At 52.1% G+C, this 17778-nt stretch overlaps 1 protein-coding gene across 7 annotated transcripts in view; it reads right to left on the bottom strand.

Moving 5' to 3' along the window:
* The window catches only part of TOGARAM2 (TOG array regulator of axonemal microtubules 2), an 83764-nt gene that overhangs the window by 35998 nt on the left and 29988 nt on the right, over window positions 1–17778 (bottom strand). For all 7 annotated transcript variants that reach the window (XM_025454279.3, XM_025454281.3, XM_025454282.3 and 4 more), the window contains 10 exons: window positions 17116–17162; window positions 14436–14602; window positions 11832–11982; window positions 11479–11640; window positions 8689–8842; window positions 8444–8549; window positions 7362–7597; window positions 5156–5314; window positions 949–1066; window positions 457–551 (listed from right to left, as the gene is read on the bottom strand). In XM_025454279.3, the coding sequence (XP_025310064.1) occupies window positions 457–551; window positions 949–1066; window positions 5156–5314; window positions 7362–7597; window positions 8444–8549; window positions 8689–8842; window positions 11479–11640; window positions 11832–11982; window positions 14436–14602; window positions 17116–17162 (1395 nt within the window). The remainder of the gene's footprint in view (window positions 1–456; window positions 552–948; window positions 1067–5155; window positions 5315–7361; window positions 7598–8443; window positions 8550–8688; window positions 8843–11478; window positions 11641–11831; window positions 11983–14435; window positions 14603–17115; window positions 17163–17778) is intronic.

The following is a 17778-nucleotide window of genomic DNA, read 5'->3' as shown; positions in this document are numbered from 1 at the left end:
ACATCAGTGACCAGGGGGTTTCTGCTTGGTTTCTAGCTCCTCCCAGCACCCACTCTCTAGCCTCTCTGCCCATTCCCTCTCCTCTGCCTTTGTCCCACAGCTGCCTCTAAATTCATCCCAGGCCACCCTGATGGCAACAGGATGTGCTGCTTGAAGTGGATGGAGAAACGCTGAGCTCATGCAGATGGTCCAGCCAACAACATGCCCTGCCCGGACTACTGGAATTCACCCCCTTGGCAAGACTGCTGGATGGCAAGTATGTCCAAATCCTAGGATTTGGTCTCCCTGAGCTTTGGGTGGGGAAATTCACCCATGAGTGCTGCTACCCAACTAGGTCTCCACCGTAGCCTGGATCCACACAGCCTCCCAGAACCACTACCCCTGGCCCAGGGCAAGTGGCCCATCTCTGTTGGCAGCCTTGGATGTGGAGCCCCAGGGAGACAAGAGCAGCCATACCCATCTTCTCCAGGCAGCCCATTCTCACACAACACCAGACTCCTCGACACCTTGCGGCCCTTGGCAGATAGAAGTCCATCACCATCTTCCATTCCCTTGGAAAAGGGAACACAAAACATGAGCCAAAGGGGTGGCCCTCTGGGGAACTGCCAGCCACCCCAGGCTAGATCATAATGAGAGGAATAACCCCTTCCACCTGGCAGGGCTTCAGAGGGTACAACCAAGCATTCCAGACCATTGGTACTCAGGGCAGGGACCAAGATCCCCATTTAACAGGATACAGTGTGGACACCCAGGTGGCTCAAGGGACACGGGCAGAGAGGGACAGAGCCAGGTCCAAGCACAGGGGAAGGAAATCACATTTATTCCACCTGCCAGGAGTTGTGCACGAAATGGAACCTCTGGAGTGCACACCCCACTCCCATGACTGGCTTGGCTCTGACCTTCCACCCCACCCCCCTCATCCCCCACCTGCTCAGGCCACTAACTTACCCGCTGCTTAATAGCTGCCATGACCTTCCGTAAGTCGTGAGATGGGAGGCTCTGCTTCAGAAATGCATCAAACTTCGTATTTGACATCAAGATATTCACCATCTTCCGGCCATAAAACCTGCCACAGGAGAAAGAGAGGGATGAAGAAACAGCCACAGAAATGCATCATAAATCTGTTCTGCAGATTTACAGGAGTTTTCTAATTGTAATAAAAGAGTTTTTAATACTTTTTTCCACTTAAGACAATAATCGCTAATTAAGACAGTTAAAAACTAGATTCATAAAAAGAATAAACATCATCCGTAGCCCCATTACCAAGGAAAAACTATTAAATTTTTACATATTTTCTTATGGTCTTTTAGACACATACACATTTTTGTTGGTATCAGAATATATATAAAACTTGCCTCTGACTTTTTTCACTTTACCATTAGTCATCCCATGTCATCCTTTTTAGTAAATTCATAATATTCCATTGGATGACTATACTTAACTTCTTCTAGTATGGGGCATCTGGAAGTCTGAGAAAGGGTACAGGGGCCAGTATGGGAGGAAATGGTCAGCTCTACCCAGCGAACAGCGGTGAGTGGGGGAGGAAATCAAAGAGGGCTTCATGGAAGAGGAGATCCTTAGATTCGCATTGAGGAGTAAGAGTCCATAGTGGGATGGGATTAGGGAGTAAGGGGGCAGGGGTTAGTCACTTCAGGATCCATAATACAGTCTGACACATCAGTAGGCATGTGGTTGGAAAACAGCAGGCAGGGCCTGGATGCAGGATAGGAAAGAGAGAAGGTAGGACCCAATTTCTGGAAATGTGAAGGAGTTGGGCTTTAGCCCTCAGACCATGGGAAAGTGTGAAATGACCAGATTTGAACTTTATGAAAATGTCCCTGGCAGCAGTGTGGTGAACGTCTCTCTCTGGTGACAAGGGCCACCATGATAGCCCAAGCAAGACATGATGAAGTCCTGAAATAAGGCTGTAGAGTGGGAGGAGAAAGGGATGGTCAGATTCAGGACCTGCTAAGAAAACTGCAAGGTAGGGTAGTTGATCAGAGGTGGAGCAAGAATCATCTACAATCTCATATTTCACTCAACCCAAGACTCTACTGATTGTAAAATGCACCATTGATTCCTTTTCCACTGAGCAAAAACAGAAATAGAAAACACTGGCAACTTCCAGTGCCTTTAATGACACTGCCCCATGTGGGGAGGCACCCCTTTCATGTATTATCTCAGAAATCGAGGTAACATTACTTGCAGGTGGTGCCCTTCCTTCCTTAGGCTGGGTAAACCACTGGGTGGTTGTCTGGTAAGAAAATGTGGAATTTTGGTCACTCCTTCCACGACTGTTTGCATTAATATCTAATTTATGTCCCATCACCCTATCTCCATGCCTCTTCTCATACACTATAACTTTTCATTTCAATGCTGAATAATAGAGTAATATTTCTAAGACATTTTCGGGAGCAATTAAACTCAACAAGTCCCCGCAGAGCACCCATGGTGACTTCTTAAAATAAATATAAAAGGCTAACAAGCAAAGAAAGACTCATAGTTTAGTTTCTACAATGCAAACCATAATTCAAAGGCTTATGCCACGAGCAATAAGGACCAAGTTCGAAAATGTGCAGAGAGTAAAACCCAAATCAAAATTGCTGCCTGGCCAGCAGCAACTGTGAGATGCCTCTGATCGTAAGATATTAAAATGTGGGAGAAATTGTGTGTCTTAGAGTCAATGACGTATGAAGGTCCTCATTTATCATCTTAGATGACTCAGTAAATAATAATGACTTCTAATGATAGAGGGAACACAGGCTTGGGGAGAAGGCAGAGGGCTCATTTAGGGACAGTCTGCACCAAAGACGACAGCAGGACATCTGACAGTGGTGATGGGTCCTCCAGAAGCATTGGAGGTAGAGCACTGGTGCTCAGACAGGGGTGGCCTGGAGGGAGACCCTAGGAAGCATCAGGTTGCTGTGACTGGACCCACGGAAGTAGTGATGGTGCTCAGGAAAGTTGTAAGAGGAGAAGAAGCTTGAAGACACTCCTGCGGCCATCTATATCCAGAGGGCAGGCAGGCGAAGAGGTGGCCATAGAGGAAGAGGGGAACCAGGGAGCGCAGTGCCATGGACGCTGAAAGCACGGGTGCCCTGACTGAAGATGGAGTGTAGTCAACACTGGCAACGTAAGGGAAGTCAGGATGGAGGGGGCATTTCCAGCTGGAGAGAATTAAATTTTTATTTCCATCCCCCTACCAACAAATAAAAACAAATCAACCAAAACCTTCTAGTTCTCCACCAATATTCCTCATTTCAGTAAATGACACTATCATTTATCCAATTGTTCATTTTAAAAACCCAAGCATCATCTTTGATTTCTCTTTGAAAGCCTCACCACCCACATCCTGTTGGCTCTGCCTTCAAGACACCCCAATCCAGCTCTCCCTCCCGTCTGCTGGCCTCCAGCACCCCTGGCGGGGCCTGGGGGAGTAACCATCTGTCTCATGTCCCTCCTCCACCCAGGCCCCCTCCCCTACGATCAATTCTCTAATGAGCAGCCAGAAAGATTTTTTTCAAAAAAATCAAGAAGGCAGCAAGCATTTAAAGACACACAAACTCTAGTAATCAGGGGGAAAAGCACTCGGAAACAATAATGAGATGACACTTTTACCCATTAGATCAATACAAATTAGAACTCCAGATACTGCAAGGTCGTGAGGACATAGGCAGTGGTGCCGTGGGAGGGAGGCGGAGGGGCACAGCATGCTCAAGGGCTCCCCACAGGGCTCGAGCTGCATCAGTGGACATGCACCCCTGACCACAGTCCTGCCCCCTGGCCATACCCCAGACACTCTCCCTGGGCTCCACGGGGGGAGCACGTGTGAGCATGGTACGTGGAGCAGGGCTGCCGTGGGGAGGATGAACCTCAGACTGTCAGCTATGAGAGCACAGGCTGGAGCACAACACAGAACATAGGGAGGACAGACCCCGCGGAGCAGTACCGGATGTGGCGTGTCTCCAGATCTGGCCGTAACGTCCTAGGAACCAAGGAATGTGATGATGGACTGACTGGGCCCTAATCCTAGCTTTCCAAGACAGTTAATCGGATTCTTTTTTTTAATAGCAATATTAAAATACTTTTTTTCCTTACTTTTTAAAGATTGCATTTATTTACTTGAGAGAGAGCACACAAGCAGGGGGAGCAGAGAGGGAGAGGGAGCAGCAGGCTCTATCCAAGGACTCCGGGATCTCCACCTGAGCCGAAGCCACACGCTCAGCGGACTGAGCCACCCAGGCACCTCAGTTAATCGGGTTCTATCACTCTCCTGCTTAACACCATTGCGTATCTCCTCACACTCCTACTAAAAATCCTCTGGTGGCTTCCGTCCCACACCAGCCAAAATCCTGACTCCTGACCACTGCCTGAGGGTCCCTGCCTGGCCTGGCCCTGCCCTGTCGGCCTCATCGCCTGTCCACACTGCCCCACTCATTGGCTGCCACACAGCGCAGCCTTCCTCTTCCCAGAACACCAAGCGAATTCCCATCCGGGGGGCCTTTGTATGTTTCCTTTGCCCGGGACGCTCACACCCCAGACCTCCAGTGAGTTGGCTCCCCATTGGCCCATCAGTTGGCCCATCAGTTCTCAGCTCCAATGTTACTCTCCAGAAAGATCTCCCTCGACACTCCATCAAAGTAGGCACCACCCCATTCTCCACCTTGGTGTCTTTCTTGCTGCATCCCTTATCTGTAACCTGAAATGATCATACTAATTTATTTGTTTATTTTCTGTCTATCCCCACCTACAAGGGGTGAGCTCCAGGATAGTAGAGGCCTAATTTTTCTCATTCACTGTCCTGTCCGGAATAATGAAGAGTGACCTCTGTGCACTATCCTTGAAAGGAATGGATGCTCTTTCAGAGGCAGGAGCTGGGATGGGTCAGAAACAAGAGAGAGCAGCGAGAGCAGCGGTGAGAGAAGGAGAACCGGAGGCGGGGAGCTCTGCGCATTCCTACAGGCCCAGCTATGCGGGTGGAGACAGATGGATGCTGGCCATAAAGGACGGACACAGCCTCAGCCTGTCTGGCTGTCCCTCCCGTGACCCCAGGAAAGCTGAGCTGTGTGGGCCAGGGCTCTCAGGGCTGGCTGGTCACCTTATCTGCCCTGGGCTGGCAGGTAGGCAGCCCCCAGGCCCCCTGGCCCTGCATCACCTGGTGTCCTGGTTAGAATCCTGGGCCAGCCTCACCAGGTTGTGCACTAGCATCTCTGTGCTATCCCTGGTGCCTGAGAGAAGCTTCTCGGCACCTATCTGCTCCAGGACGACTGAGAGGTGCTCGGCAGTACATTTCCGGACTGAGGGGTTTCGGTGGCTGAAAAAAAATACATCACAGTCAAGGGGTCAGACAAGGAATGGGGTGCGGGGTCCCTAGACTGCTGCACATGGATCTATAATTGTGCACCCACGTTTCATGCCGTGATGGGCTCTGAAATCTGTCTCATATGGGCTACAGGGAATCTTCAAGGGAAGACCAGTCACATCCGGCTCATAGAACCCAGGATGACAACGGTAAGCAGGAGAAGGAGGAAGGAGCCCTAAAGCCATGTGGTGCTCCCCACATGTACACGTGCTCACCTCCTCTGGGCCTTCCTGCATGTGTGCCTTCCCCATCGTTTCTCCACCTAGAAAGATCCTACCTAATCAGAGATCATTCTCTGCCTTCCCCAGCCTCCTCTGCAGAATGCTCCCTGGGACTCGAGCTATCCCTGTCCCCTGGGAAGAACAGGAGCACCCCTGTGGCTCCCCAGCCAGGCGAGGAGCTCCCAGGGAGGTGGCAGCAAGTGGAATCCTGTGCCCCACTGGTGCCTGGCACATGCCCACACTTAGTGGGAGCTAACTGCACGTTTGTTGAAGTGAACTGAGACAGGAGGGGGCGACAGGGCATCAGTGGGTGATTTGGTAACCCCAACAGGGAGAAGCTGAGGTCTTACAAGAGAAATCCAACAGGATGTCACCTGTTTCTTTTTCACCTTTTTTCAAACAGGGCCTGTGTGTCCGCAGTTCCTTAGGCAACACTGACCCCTTCTTCCACCAGGGTCCCAACCCAGCGTAACACAAGGGGGTACTTCTGGCCTCCCCCTACTCCCTGTGGCCCAGGGACCAGCTCCATTAGCATCTGAGTCAGAATCTGCATTTTGGCAAGATCCTCAGGAATTCCTGAGCACAGCCCTGAGGACGCCTGACCTTGCTTCTCGCAACAATGATCAATTGCCTCAGTTTGTAGTTAGCACACGCTCCGCTCCGAGCCAGGAGCCCTGCTGAACACCCTCTAGCCACAAGCCACTATTAGCATCAGTTTGCAGAGAAGGAAGCGGAGCAGAGGGAGCAGTCCAGAAAAAAAAACGAACTTCTCCCAAGAGTTAGTGGCCGCCACACTGCACACTCAGTAAATGTTACAGTAAAGGCAGGCGCTGCCTTTACATGAATCGTTTCATTTACTCCTCACAATTTGAGGAGGTGTACACCGTTATTATTCCCAGATGAGGAGACTGAGCACAGAGCAGCTAAGCTCACCCAGGGTGTGAACCTCCCTTCACCCTTTGTACTGGGCTGTGGTGTGGCTGCTTCCACACAGCCGGGGTGGGGGGTGGGGGGAGGCCTGTCCCAGAAGCTTCCTGCATCAGTGTCATGACTGGCTCTGGGGCTGAGAGTGGTTTGGCCCTGTGGGATTGAAAGGGTTTGGGAAATGGTTTTGTTTCTCTTTTTAAAGATTTTATTTGTTTATTCATGAGAGACATAGGGAGGCCGAGACACAGGCAGAGGGAGAAGCAGTCTCCCTGTGAAGAGCCCGACGTGGGACTCGATCCTGGGACCCCGGGATCATGACCTGAGCCTAAGGCAGATGCTCAACCATTGAGCCACCCAAGTGCCCTAGGAAATGGTTTGGGGTTTGGGTTTTTTAATAAGGTGAAAGGCGCCAGGGGGGTAGGCAAGCACCTTCCCCTCCCCAGGAAAAGTCCAAGAGGTGTGAGCTGGAGTAAGATTTTGTGCCTTGCTCCGCTCAGAGCCTTGATTTCATCAGAAAGAATGCCTGCCCCACCCCAGGAGAGGCACACAGGCCGCAGGCTGGTTCTCAGCCCTGTCTCCGGGGACGTTACCACAGATGCTCTGAACTCCCCAGCCTTGAACAGAACACAGCAGCTCAACCCTTGTGGCTAAGGCTTGGGGCTGCCCCATGCTCACCTCTTGATCCCCAACCTGGTCCAAGAAGGGTGGCAGAGAAGCCCACCAGGAAGCAGGGTCTCCCTCCCCCAGCTAAATGTGTGAGGCACCTGCTCCATTTGCCCACTCCTCTCTCCGGGACTCTCCCCTTGCTTTACCTTCCCAACCCACCCCTCTGACAACGAGCCACCACGTACTAGATGCCCGCCGAGGTGAGGGCCACCAGGGAGCGGGCAGGAGTCACATTCTCCACCATGGCCCCCAGGGAGCGGTTGGCCGCTCTCTGGATGAACTCGCTGGTGTTCCCCATCTTCTGAAGCAGGCAGCGGGCAATCTCTTCAGCCTCCTGGTCCATGTTCTTCTTCAAGGCCCGAAAGAGGGCACCCAGGGTGCTGATGGCCAGTCGTGACACTTTGGAGCGGAGGTTGGTGACCTAGGAGAGGGATGGGACAGAGACCCTCCAGGACTGCTGGGCCCTGCCAAGGGCTCCAGAACATATGAAGAACAAGGCACAGGCCCACCCTCTCCCACCACCACCACCACCACCACCGCCCCTTGCAGGCCTAGGCTTTGCCAGGCTGGAAACGAAAACCACATAGTAGCTCTCGACAAAACAGCCCCATTTAAAAAATAAATTATTATTGTTATCATCATAATTATTAATTCCAGTTGAAATTTAAAATTTGAACTTCTAAAATTTGTACAACACTTAGTCTTCCAAGTACTTTTACAAATAGTGTTCAATTTGGGTATCACAAATGCCCCCACACCCGCCCCGCCCCCACCACTGGAATAGTCTATTCCCAAGAAGGGGCCTGGCCTCCGCATGTGATAAGAGCATCTCATGGCCCCTCTGGGCCCCATCTAGGCCCCAGCCCCAGCCCCAAGGGAGAAAGTCCTTGGGAAATGTTACAACTTCCCTGAGGTTGGAGATCTGGCTCAGAACACTCCAGCCCCTCAGTGGGACCTCTGAGTATAGAGGACAACACGGGCTGTGACAAACAGGATCAAACAGGATTCTGATTGTTCTGATTCTGAATGCCCAGAGATTAGAAACAAGGAAACTCCTGCGCCCAGTTCTCCAATCTGAGATGCGGGGGGACTACCTCCCACCTCCATAGCTGAGGGCTAAGAAGTGAACAGGGGATGCCACATTCCAGGGAGCCATGGTCCCTCTGGGGCAGCCACATGACCCTCATTGAGCGGTGGCAGCAGGGAAGGAGGACTGGCTGCAGGGTGGGGACGGCACACAGGACACAGGCTGTCTAGGTGGCCTCACCTCCCCAGTCACAGCCAAGGACACGTCATGCAGCCTCCCAGCCAGGACATCTGAATGACAGGCCGCCAGGCGCTGGACACTTAGCAGGCCCTTCTCCTTCATCTGCCTGAGAAGCGAGTTCCAGGCCGTCACAGGCAGGTAGGGAGGGAGGAGGCCCCCATGTAGACCAGGGGCGCCCCCACCCCCACCCCATCCCCACAGCAGGGGAGGCGGGCAGCTGAGGTCAGGAGAAGGGGTGCCCTCACCAGTCATTGCTCTCGAGGCACTGGAGAGCATCCATCAGCCCCAGCTCAGGGTTCGAGAAAGGCCTCAACTCCTTAAAGATTCTAGGATCCAATTCCTCCTCCTCTTCATCCCATTCGGGAGACCCCAAGGTAAGCACCGCAGGTAATGAGTTGGCTGCCCTCACGGAAAAGAAGAGGAACAGGGCACATTTCAGCAGGAAGATCCAGGCCTGGCTGCGTCACGAGGTGTGCTCGGAGAAGGACTGGCCAGGGCTGAGAGGGCAGGGCTGTGCCTCCCCCGCTGGGGAGCCACGGACACCACCGAAAGCTCTACGTCTTGTCAGCCTTTTCCACCCCAGCCCTGCCAATCTGATGGCTCTAAACAAGCTGGCCTGCCGTACACTGCTTGATGCCATGTGCAGAGTCCACTGAGCCGGTGACTTGCCCCCATCTTGCCCTATCTGCGGTTGACTGAGGCTCCTAAGTCTGCAAGGAGGGAACCCCCTACTCACACTGGTGGTGTTCTAATGTCACCCCCTTCTGGGAACCTGGGTTATCAGCTTCTCCTTCTTCCTCCTCCTCTCAGTCCTTTGTGAAATTGCCCACTGGCAGGGCCTGGAAGGGGTCCAAAGGGGGAAGCGAGGGACAGTGAAAGTGCAAAGGAGACAATGCAGCTCATGGGGGGCCCATGTGGTCAAGACATGGCCACACTGGCAGGGACAGCCAATAAGCAGGGATGCTGTTTAAAATTCAGGTCATGTTCTCTAGGCTCTCCTTCCTTGGGGGCAGATACTAGAATCAGAAAACCCTAGGAAGGGTTTAGGAAGGCAGTTTAGCTACCTATCCGCTCCAATGCCCGAAACACATCATCGAGGCCTCAGAGGCATGGGGACATGGGGGTCCCCACCCACAGTCCCTCAGCTCCTCCAGCAGCAGAGCCATGATAAGAGGGTCTCTTCTGAACCCAGAGCTCTCACAGCCACGCCTCACTTCGTGGCTACTTCACTTCAGGGGCTCATCTCTACCAGCATGATTGCCACATGGTGCCTCCAGGGGGTCCAAGGCAAATCTGAGTTGACAATCCTTTACTTAAAACCAAGACAAAATGACCTCATTCCTGGATTCTCTTCTTGGCTTTGCCATTGGATAAGAGTCATTAGCCAAAATCTTAGCCCCCATGGACCAGCATCACCTTAAGTAAACTCAGGTGACTTTGGGTCTCTGGTCTCAGTGCTATTGGCTATAAAATGAGTGGGGTGGATTATATAGATCAGTATCTCCCAAGTAGCAACCACTCAACTACCACTTTCATGACTTCTTGCCATGTCTCTTAACTACCTGTAATTTTAGGGGATCCCTGGGTGGCTCAGCGGTTTAGCGCCTGCCTTTGGCCCGGGGTGTGATCCTAGAGACCTGGGATTGAGTCCTGCGTTGGGCTTCCTGCATGGAGCCTGCTTCTCCCTCTGCCTGCGTCTCTGCCTCTCTCTCTGTATATCATGAATAAATAAAAAATCTTAAAAAAAAAAAAAAACTACCTGTAATTTTACTTATATAAAATTCTTCTTCGGGGCTCCCTGGTGGCTCAGTGGCTTAGTGCCTGCCTTCGGCCCAGGGTGTGATCCTGGAGTCCCAGGATCGAGTCTCACATCAGGCTCCCTGCATGGAGCCTGCTTCTCCCTCTGCCTATGTCTCTGCCTTTCTCTTTCTGTGTGTGTGTGTGTGTGTGTCCCATGAATAAATAAATAAATAAATAAATAAATAAATAAATAAATAAATAAATAAATAAAATCTTTAAAAATAATAATAATAAAATAAATAAAATTCTTCAAGCCAACCCACTTTTCAAATCTTAAATAAGTCTATCCTAAAGGGAAATTTATGTCACTACCATAATCAATAAACAAATACTGTCACAGAATAGGGTATTTGCAATAAAAATAAAAGGATGTTATAAACTCCGGCTATCAAATCGTAGCCAGCTTCTGATGACTTAAGCTGGAAGGAAGATTTCTTTGTTTAAAAAGGAGATTTCCCAGCCTGAGACGGGTGCTCAAGACCGGCACTGAATTAAGACTTTCTACTTGAAGGAATCAAAGGGATAGAAAGAGAATGGCAAAGAAGGATGAGTCAATATTGTTTCTGGCACCAAAATGATGTTCTATCCCATCAGCATGGTCCCACCACAGCCCACACTTAAAAGAAACTCTGAATCAGGCTGGTTGTTTTCAAATGTTCTTTAGCAGCAAAATCTTTCAAAAGTGAAATCTCAAGCCCAATATACCAAAAAAAAGTGAGGCAAAATAGATGTTGTTCTGGTAGAATATGGTCAGAGCCTCCTTTGGCCCTTGGCACCTTCCTGAGAATCCCGGAGGACCTTTGGATCCTGGGATCCCAAGCTGTAATCAGCCCTATCCAACGCCAACATTTACGAGGCAAACTGCAGGAACCCAAGGTCTTCACAGACCTCTTCCTCTTCTCGATATTTCCAGCTACTTTCGTGGATGCTTTTCTCCAGCATCTGTGATCCTGGTGCACCAGTGGGCCCTCCAGGACACATCACACAGACTGGGCACATCTGCCCTTCTTTCAGTTACTTCTGGCTGCATTTCCCTGGGTCCCTGGTCTGGCCCAAAGACACTTTGACTCCCACACTATTCCTCTCTCTCTGGATGATCACCTCAGGCTGCCCTCTAACACAGGTAACAGGAAGAAGCAGAGCAGCCCAGGTCACCTTTGCCATGCCCCAAAGCATCCCAAAGGCAGCTCAGCAAGAGGGACATGTGTCCTCCACCCGGGCGGTCTGGGCCCTACCTGAAGCATGACGGGCAAAGCTGGGCTCCTGCTTGCTGACGGGGATGCTGGGCAGAGAGGCCCGGTTGGCCCGCTTCCTCAGGATGACACCGATGTTTCTGCGTAGGCTGCTCAGCCCACTGGGCACAGACACGGTCCCACTGCCCCGGAGGGGGAGGAGGCCTGTGGAGGCAGAGAAAGTCCTAGGACAGAGCCGGTCCCACCTGTCCTTAGCCCCAATGTCCTCCTTTGGACATGGGCCTATCAATGTCAGGATGGGAAGCATGGGGAGCTATGGGTAGTCCCTCTCTTGCCCAGGGGTTGGCCAAGTTGTCTGCCCAGCCTGAGGGAATCCTGCCCCAGGCACCCAGTACCTTCCTTCATCAGGGCTCTCCGGGAGGCCAGGCTCTGGGAAATAAGCTCCCTCTCCCTCTCTGGCTCCTTTGCCCTCTGGAGCAACTCCATCTCCTTCATCTGCCTCAGCCGCATCTTCTCCTGGGCAGACTTGGAGATGGTGACCTGGATCTGGCACAAGGTCAAGGCAAACTCTGTTACCTCGAGGACCCAACTCTGCTTTCTGTCCCTTCATTTATCCAATCATCAGGAATGCAAGTGGCTCCTATGTGCCATCACTCTTCTGGGAATGAACAAAACGACCAAGACCTTGCTTGCTCCCTGCCATGGAGAGGGGAGAGAGCAAACAGATCAATCTCTAACATCAGGCAATATGTACCAGAGGAAAGTCAGAGACAGAGGGTGACGGGGCTTCCATTTTAGGTAGGAAGACCCAGAGAGACTCCCTGAGGAGGTGAAATTTAAGCAGAGACATGAATGAAATATGGGAGCAGGGGCCATGCAGATTTCTAGGGGAGAAGTGTGCTAAGCAGAGGGAATAGAATGCAAAGGCCCTGAGGCTGGCACATGCTGGGCATGGTTGGGGGCTATGAGGACACTGGCTGGAGCACCCCAAATCAGAGGACGGTAGAACACTGGGTCAGAGGTGGCAGGGCATAGCCATAGCACACTGGGCCCTGTGGCCCATGGTGAGGAGTCAGATTTGTCCTCTAAAGGACACAGCAAATCATTGAGGTTCTGAGCACAGGAGTGACATGATCTGACTTCCATCGAGAGTGAAGGGTTCCTCTAAGTGTTAACTTTATATTTGGGAATAATTTAATTTGGGGAAAAGTTGCCAAATGGAACCAAGAGTTTCTGTGGGATGGGGCTTGCACTAGCATAGCAAGAATGAAGATGACAGAATGGCCTGATTCTGGATATGTCCCAAAAGGAGAGCCCACTGCTTTAGCTGATTTATGAGGTGTGGAGCAGCAGAGAAAGAGAGGAGGCAAGGGCGGGCCCAAGATGTTTTGCCAGAGTAGCTGGAAGGCTGGAGTTGCCTTTTCCCGCCATTCACTAAAAGGGGACACTGGGGAAAGAGATTTTGGTGGGTAAGGATGCAACACTTGTTTTGGACAAGGTAAGTTTGAAATACAATTAGACACTAAAATGGAAATGGAAAATATCAGTTAATACATACTTGGCTATATAATCTAACTGTTCCTGCAGGTCAGGGGAAGGTTTGGGCCAGACGGGGAGATTTGGGAGTCCTCTGCATAGAGATGGCAGTTAATGCCAGGGACCAGCATAGGTCACAGGGGGTCAGGATAAATAGACCAGAGGCCAGAGATCTAAGCTCTGGCATGTAGAAGGCAGGAAGATGAGGAGGAGCCAGCAAAGAAGGACTGGGAAGGAACGAAAGCTGGAGGAGGCAGAGAACCAAGAGGGAAGCCATTCCCTCACCTCCTTCCCAAGGTGGAGACTTCCAAGAATGAGCCAAAGCTGCTGGCAGGTCAAATTAGAAGACGACTGAGCTATGCTGCACATGGGAAGGTAAAGGTCATTGGTGACCTTGACATGGGCAGTTTCAGTGGGGACAGTGGGACCCAAATCCAACTGCAGTGGACTCAAGACTGAATGGGAGACCAGGCAGTAGATTTGTTTTCTTAAGATAAAAGAAACAACAGAGAGAGCCAAAGATGTTGATAGGAATGGTCTGATTTCAGGGAGGATATTGCTGATGCAAGAACAAGAAGAAATGCTGGGGCTGGGGTGCGGCTGGATGAAGCTAGAACAACAGGGCACAGCGGTGACTGAGAGGGATTGCTTGAAAGAGATGCCAGTGGAGGTGAAGTTATCACAAGGTCCAAGCTCTGACCATGGGTGTGAGCAGCCAAGGCAGGGTGGACGGTGGGGTCACCTTCCAGCCTTGAATTATTCTTTGTTTCATGCTCTGGCACCCTGGCCGGAGTGGGAGGGCTGCGGTGCCCGGATCTCATCATCATCATCACCGGATCCTAACAAAGCGCGTGCACACAGCGCGCCCTCCAGGGATGTTTATTGTACTCTTCTATCTCTATTTCAAATGCTGAGCACAGTTCTCCCATAACAGTGACTCTCCAAGTTTTAGTAAATTCATCCAGACCAGGGAAGAGAATCATCTGGACCAAGGTCACCTTAGTGCAAGGTATTTGTCAGCCTGTCAAGCACAGCCTTTGGCTGATCTGCCCCTGAGTCAGCTGCCTCTCCGTTGCTATCTTGGGGGTTGGTTCAAATTACTCGGCTTGGTTCACCTAAGCCCCTCTCTACTCTCCACATCCTGCTTCCTTCGGAACCCTGTGTGACCTCCCTCTGCCCTCCCTTCCTCCCTCATCCTGCCCCTCAGCTCCCCACTCACTCTTCCCTTTACCTAGCACCCCCCTCTCATCCTTCTCTTCCTCTCTCTTGTTCCTCTTCCTTTCTTTGGTCCTCACCCATGACCCATCTACAGGTTCCAGCCTTAAGCACCAGGGTAGCTGACTCAGGGCTCTTTCTTGTCCTCCTCAAGCTGGCCCCACATTTATATATTTCAGAAGCCTGCTTGTGTTCAGCCGGTGGTCCACTATGACCCCCATTTTCTTTTCCCCTCACTTTCCAGATACCTTGGTACTGCTTTCCTTCTGGTCCTCCTCTTTGAACAAGGGGCGGGCTTCCTTGGCCTGGCCGGAGGAGAAGGCTGTGAGTGCAGGAGCGGACTGAGATGAGGGCAGGGCAGGCTTCTCAGGGGCGGCAGACCTGTCTCTCACAGGCAGGGCTGAAGGTCTTGGCTCTGAGGAGTCAAGAATAAGAATGGAGCTGAGGACACCCAGCACTCTGAAGCAGCACCCACCCCTTTGGGCTACCCCTGGGGTTCTGGAACCCTGTGGATGGTGTGACGTTTTACTGCCTAAGCCTACTACTCTCCACTGTTCTGCCCAATGCTTTCTTGGTGGTGAAACTTTATAGAACAGCACTGGCGGGCATAGAAGGGGCCGCCCAAGGACCAACATTCTCCTCTTTTCATCTGTGCATCCATCCTTCCAACCAACCATCCATTCAATAATTATCACACACCTTATTATAAGACAGGGAAGGGAGGAGGCTGGGCAGGAAACAGGGGGCAAGTCTGTTATCTAGGAAGTTCAAGATATTGTTTAAGAAGCTTAAAAGAATGTCAGTCTATCTTACCCAGGAGGTGTGTACCGCAGGAAGAGAGAAAATAAAACGAACCCAGTCGTCACACAGCATGAAGGGACCAGAGAAGTAAGCAATGCTAGTCTGATCCCCTCGTTTGACAGACAGGCTGAGACCCAGCACCCTTCACAAGCTCTTGTGATTGATGCAGTACAAATTCATTTCCAGGGGATCCCTGGGTGGCTCAGTGGTTTGGCACCTGCCTTTGGCCCAGGGCACGATCCTGGAGATCCGGGATCGAGTCCCACATCGGGCTCCCTGCATGAGGCCTGCTTCTCCCTCTGCCTGTGTCTCTGCCTCTCTCTCTTTCTCTGTGTCTCAAATAAATAAATAAATAAATAAATAAATAAATAAATAAATCTTTAAAAAAAATTTCCTTTCCAGATGACATCAAATCGGTAGGATCTCTTGGTCATTCTAGATTTTCCTAATCAATAGATTTCAAAGGTAGCATGTCTTATTATGGAGGCAGGATAGGGGTAGATTAGTCTTCTTTTAATGAAAGAAATGTTAACTGGGTTCTCCTGTTCACAAACTTTGGAGCTCACTGTCCTTGGGTGAACTTGCAAATAAGTTGTCCACTGGAATGGGGGCCACCATCTAGGGCTGCCTGTTGCTGGAAGGAGTGCCTGGAACCAGAGGCTCCAGTAGGGCTCAGCCTGGACCTCAGCTTACCCTGAACCTCAGCCCAGCCCATGCCTTCTGCCAAGGATCCCTCTGCTTGGATCCCAGGAGAAGGATCAGGGGCCAAGATGGAGGAGGGCAAAGGCTCCATTTGCCCAGAAGTAAGGAGCAGGGCAGAGGACACAGATGTCCGGGTGCCAGCTAATTTGGGGGCAAGGACTGCAGGAATGCCACAAGTTTGGGGGAAGCCCTCAGCTTCAGACAATACCACGTGAGCTCCTTGTATCCTTGTATGTGGTAGGCGTGTTATTGGGCAATGTTATCCCCAGCTAACGGCTAAAGGGTCTGAGAGGGCTTTAAGAACTTTACTATTTCATATCCCCTCTCCTCACCTCCACCTCAAGAGACATCCTAGAAAGCCTTGTCTGAGCAGCCTGGCCCCTACGCCCAAACCCCCAGGGACCTGGTTCTCAAGCAGCAGCTGGTGATGCAAACAAGGGATTAGTTACAAACTGGGTCTCCTGGCCCAAACCCCCATGCTGGCAGTTGGGGGACACTGTGGGTGCCAGTGTGTGTCACAGCAGACCACCTAAGTTCATCCCACCGCAGCCCAGCCAGAGAGCGGCAGGCGAAGCAGCTGCCGGAGGTCTCTATGCCAGCTCTGCTTCTTGGGCTCAGCTAAGGTCCTGACCCTGGGGCTTTTTGGGAAACAGCCTTCCCCTCACCAACTGACCCACTTGCTAAGCTGTACAGAGTGACCTGCCGGAATGCTGGACTAGGAGCCTGCCCCCTCCTGCCAGTCAGCACAGCAGCTGCGTCAACCCTCATCCCCACGCTCGGGGTGCTCAGTCCAGATCCCCTCACCCAACTTGCCCTGGGCTTAGCCTCCCTCCTCCCCACAGAGTTAGGTCATCAGGCTGCAGAGCCTCCTGCTCCCTTCCGAAGGCTCTCTGCACCTGCTGGCTGCCCGCTCACTTCCAATCCAGTTGGCCCTATTCTCCCAACACCAAAACCCTCTGGGACCAGCTGACCAAGGGGTTCATGGGGTGTGGTTTAATTTCTCACTCCACCTAGTGAGGAACATTCTCCTCTACTTGCTTAAAACAGTGCAGGGGCGGCTGCACAATGTGTCAGAAGCATGGTCTTTGGAGGCATGCAAGGTGCATGCAAATAGGACAGGCTGCCTCCCATGCCAGGGACGGGGTCCAGCCCGCAGTCTCGGTGCCCCCATCCCTGTGTCACACAGGCACTGTGCTTCTCTCTCAGCTGGGGTATCGTGGAGCTCACGTACTGGTATACGCCCACATGCCTGGCACAGAGCAAGGACCGCTGTCCTCGCAGGTGGCACTGCCGGTGGCCTCGGCTTCCCCATCCAGGACATGAGGGGCTCATACCTACTCCAGGCTTAGTTCTGATCTCATACCCAGTTTAGGAAGCAGGGAGTTGAATAAGCAGCAAGTGGGGGTATGCATAGGGAGTACATACCCAGAGATTTAGGGGTCTTCTCCCGAGGCCCACTCTCCCGAAACAATCTTAAAAGAATGGGGGAGAAAAGAAGCACCATGAGAGGTGGCAAGTAGGAGCCAGTGTGGTGAGGAGCGCTGGGTGGCTCCGGGATGGCACAATGGGCGGGAGGGGGGACCCAGGGAGGGGCTGCGGGTGGGCTCTGTAGAGAAGCTCTTGGCTAGGAGTTCAAAGCTACAGGAGATGCTGCTCCAACTGCAGAGTGAAGCGCAGGCTGACCGCGGGGAGACCAGACCAGGCCGGGCTGGGGCCAGACACAGATGCCGCAGACCCCTGCCTCCGCCCTGCTCAGGCACCCGTGGCTTCTCCCCGCTGCCCCTTCGGGGACCCCCCCTCAGCATGCACCATGCTGGTCACCAGTGTGGTCTAACTCAGATCTGGTGGCACTTCCACACCAAAAGGCCTTCAGTGGTGCCTTGCTACTTCAGGATAAAGCTCACGGTCCTGGGTGTCGCACACGGGGCTGTGCGGCCCTGCTAATCGCCCCCGCCTGTGTCACACCAACACCGGTGCTGCCGTGCCGACCGCTTGCAGTTCCAGGAATGCCTCACACTGCTTCCTCCTCATCTTACAGACTCTCCCTCAGCTGTCAGCTCAGGCCTCACCTCCTCCAAGAAGGCTTCC

This window comes from Canis lupus, chromosome 17 (genome assembly GCF_003254725.2).
Source record: "Canis lupus dingo isolate Sandy chromosome 17, ASM325472v2, whole genome shotgun sequence".
Taxonomy (NCBI): domain Eukaryota; kingdom Metazoa; phylum Chordata; class Mammalia; order Carnivora; family Canidae; genus Canis; species Canis lupus.
Note: the sequence above shows the minus strand (reverse complement) of the source record. Positions and strands in the feature narration are given on the sequence as shown.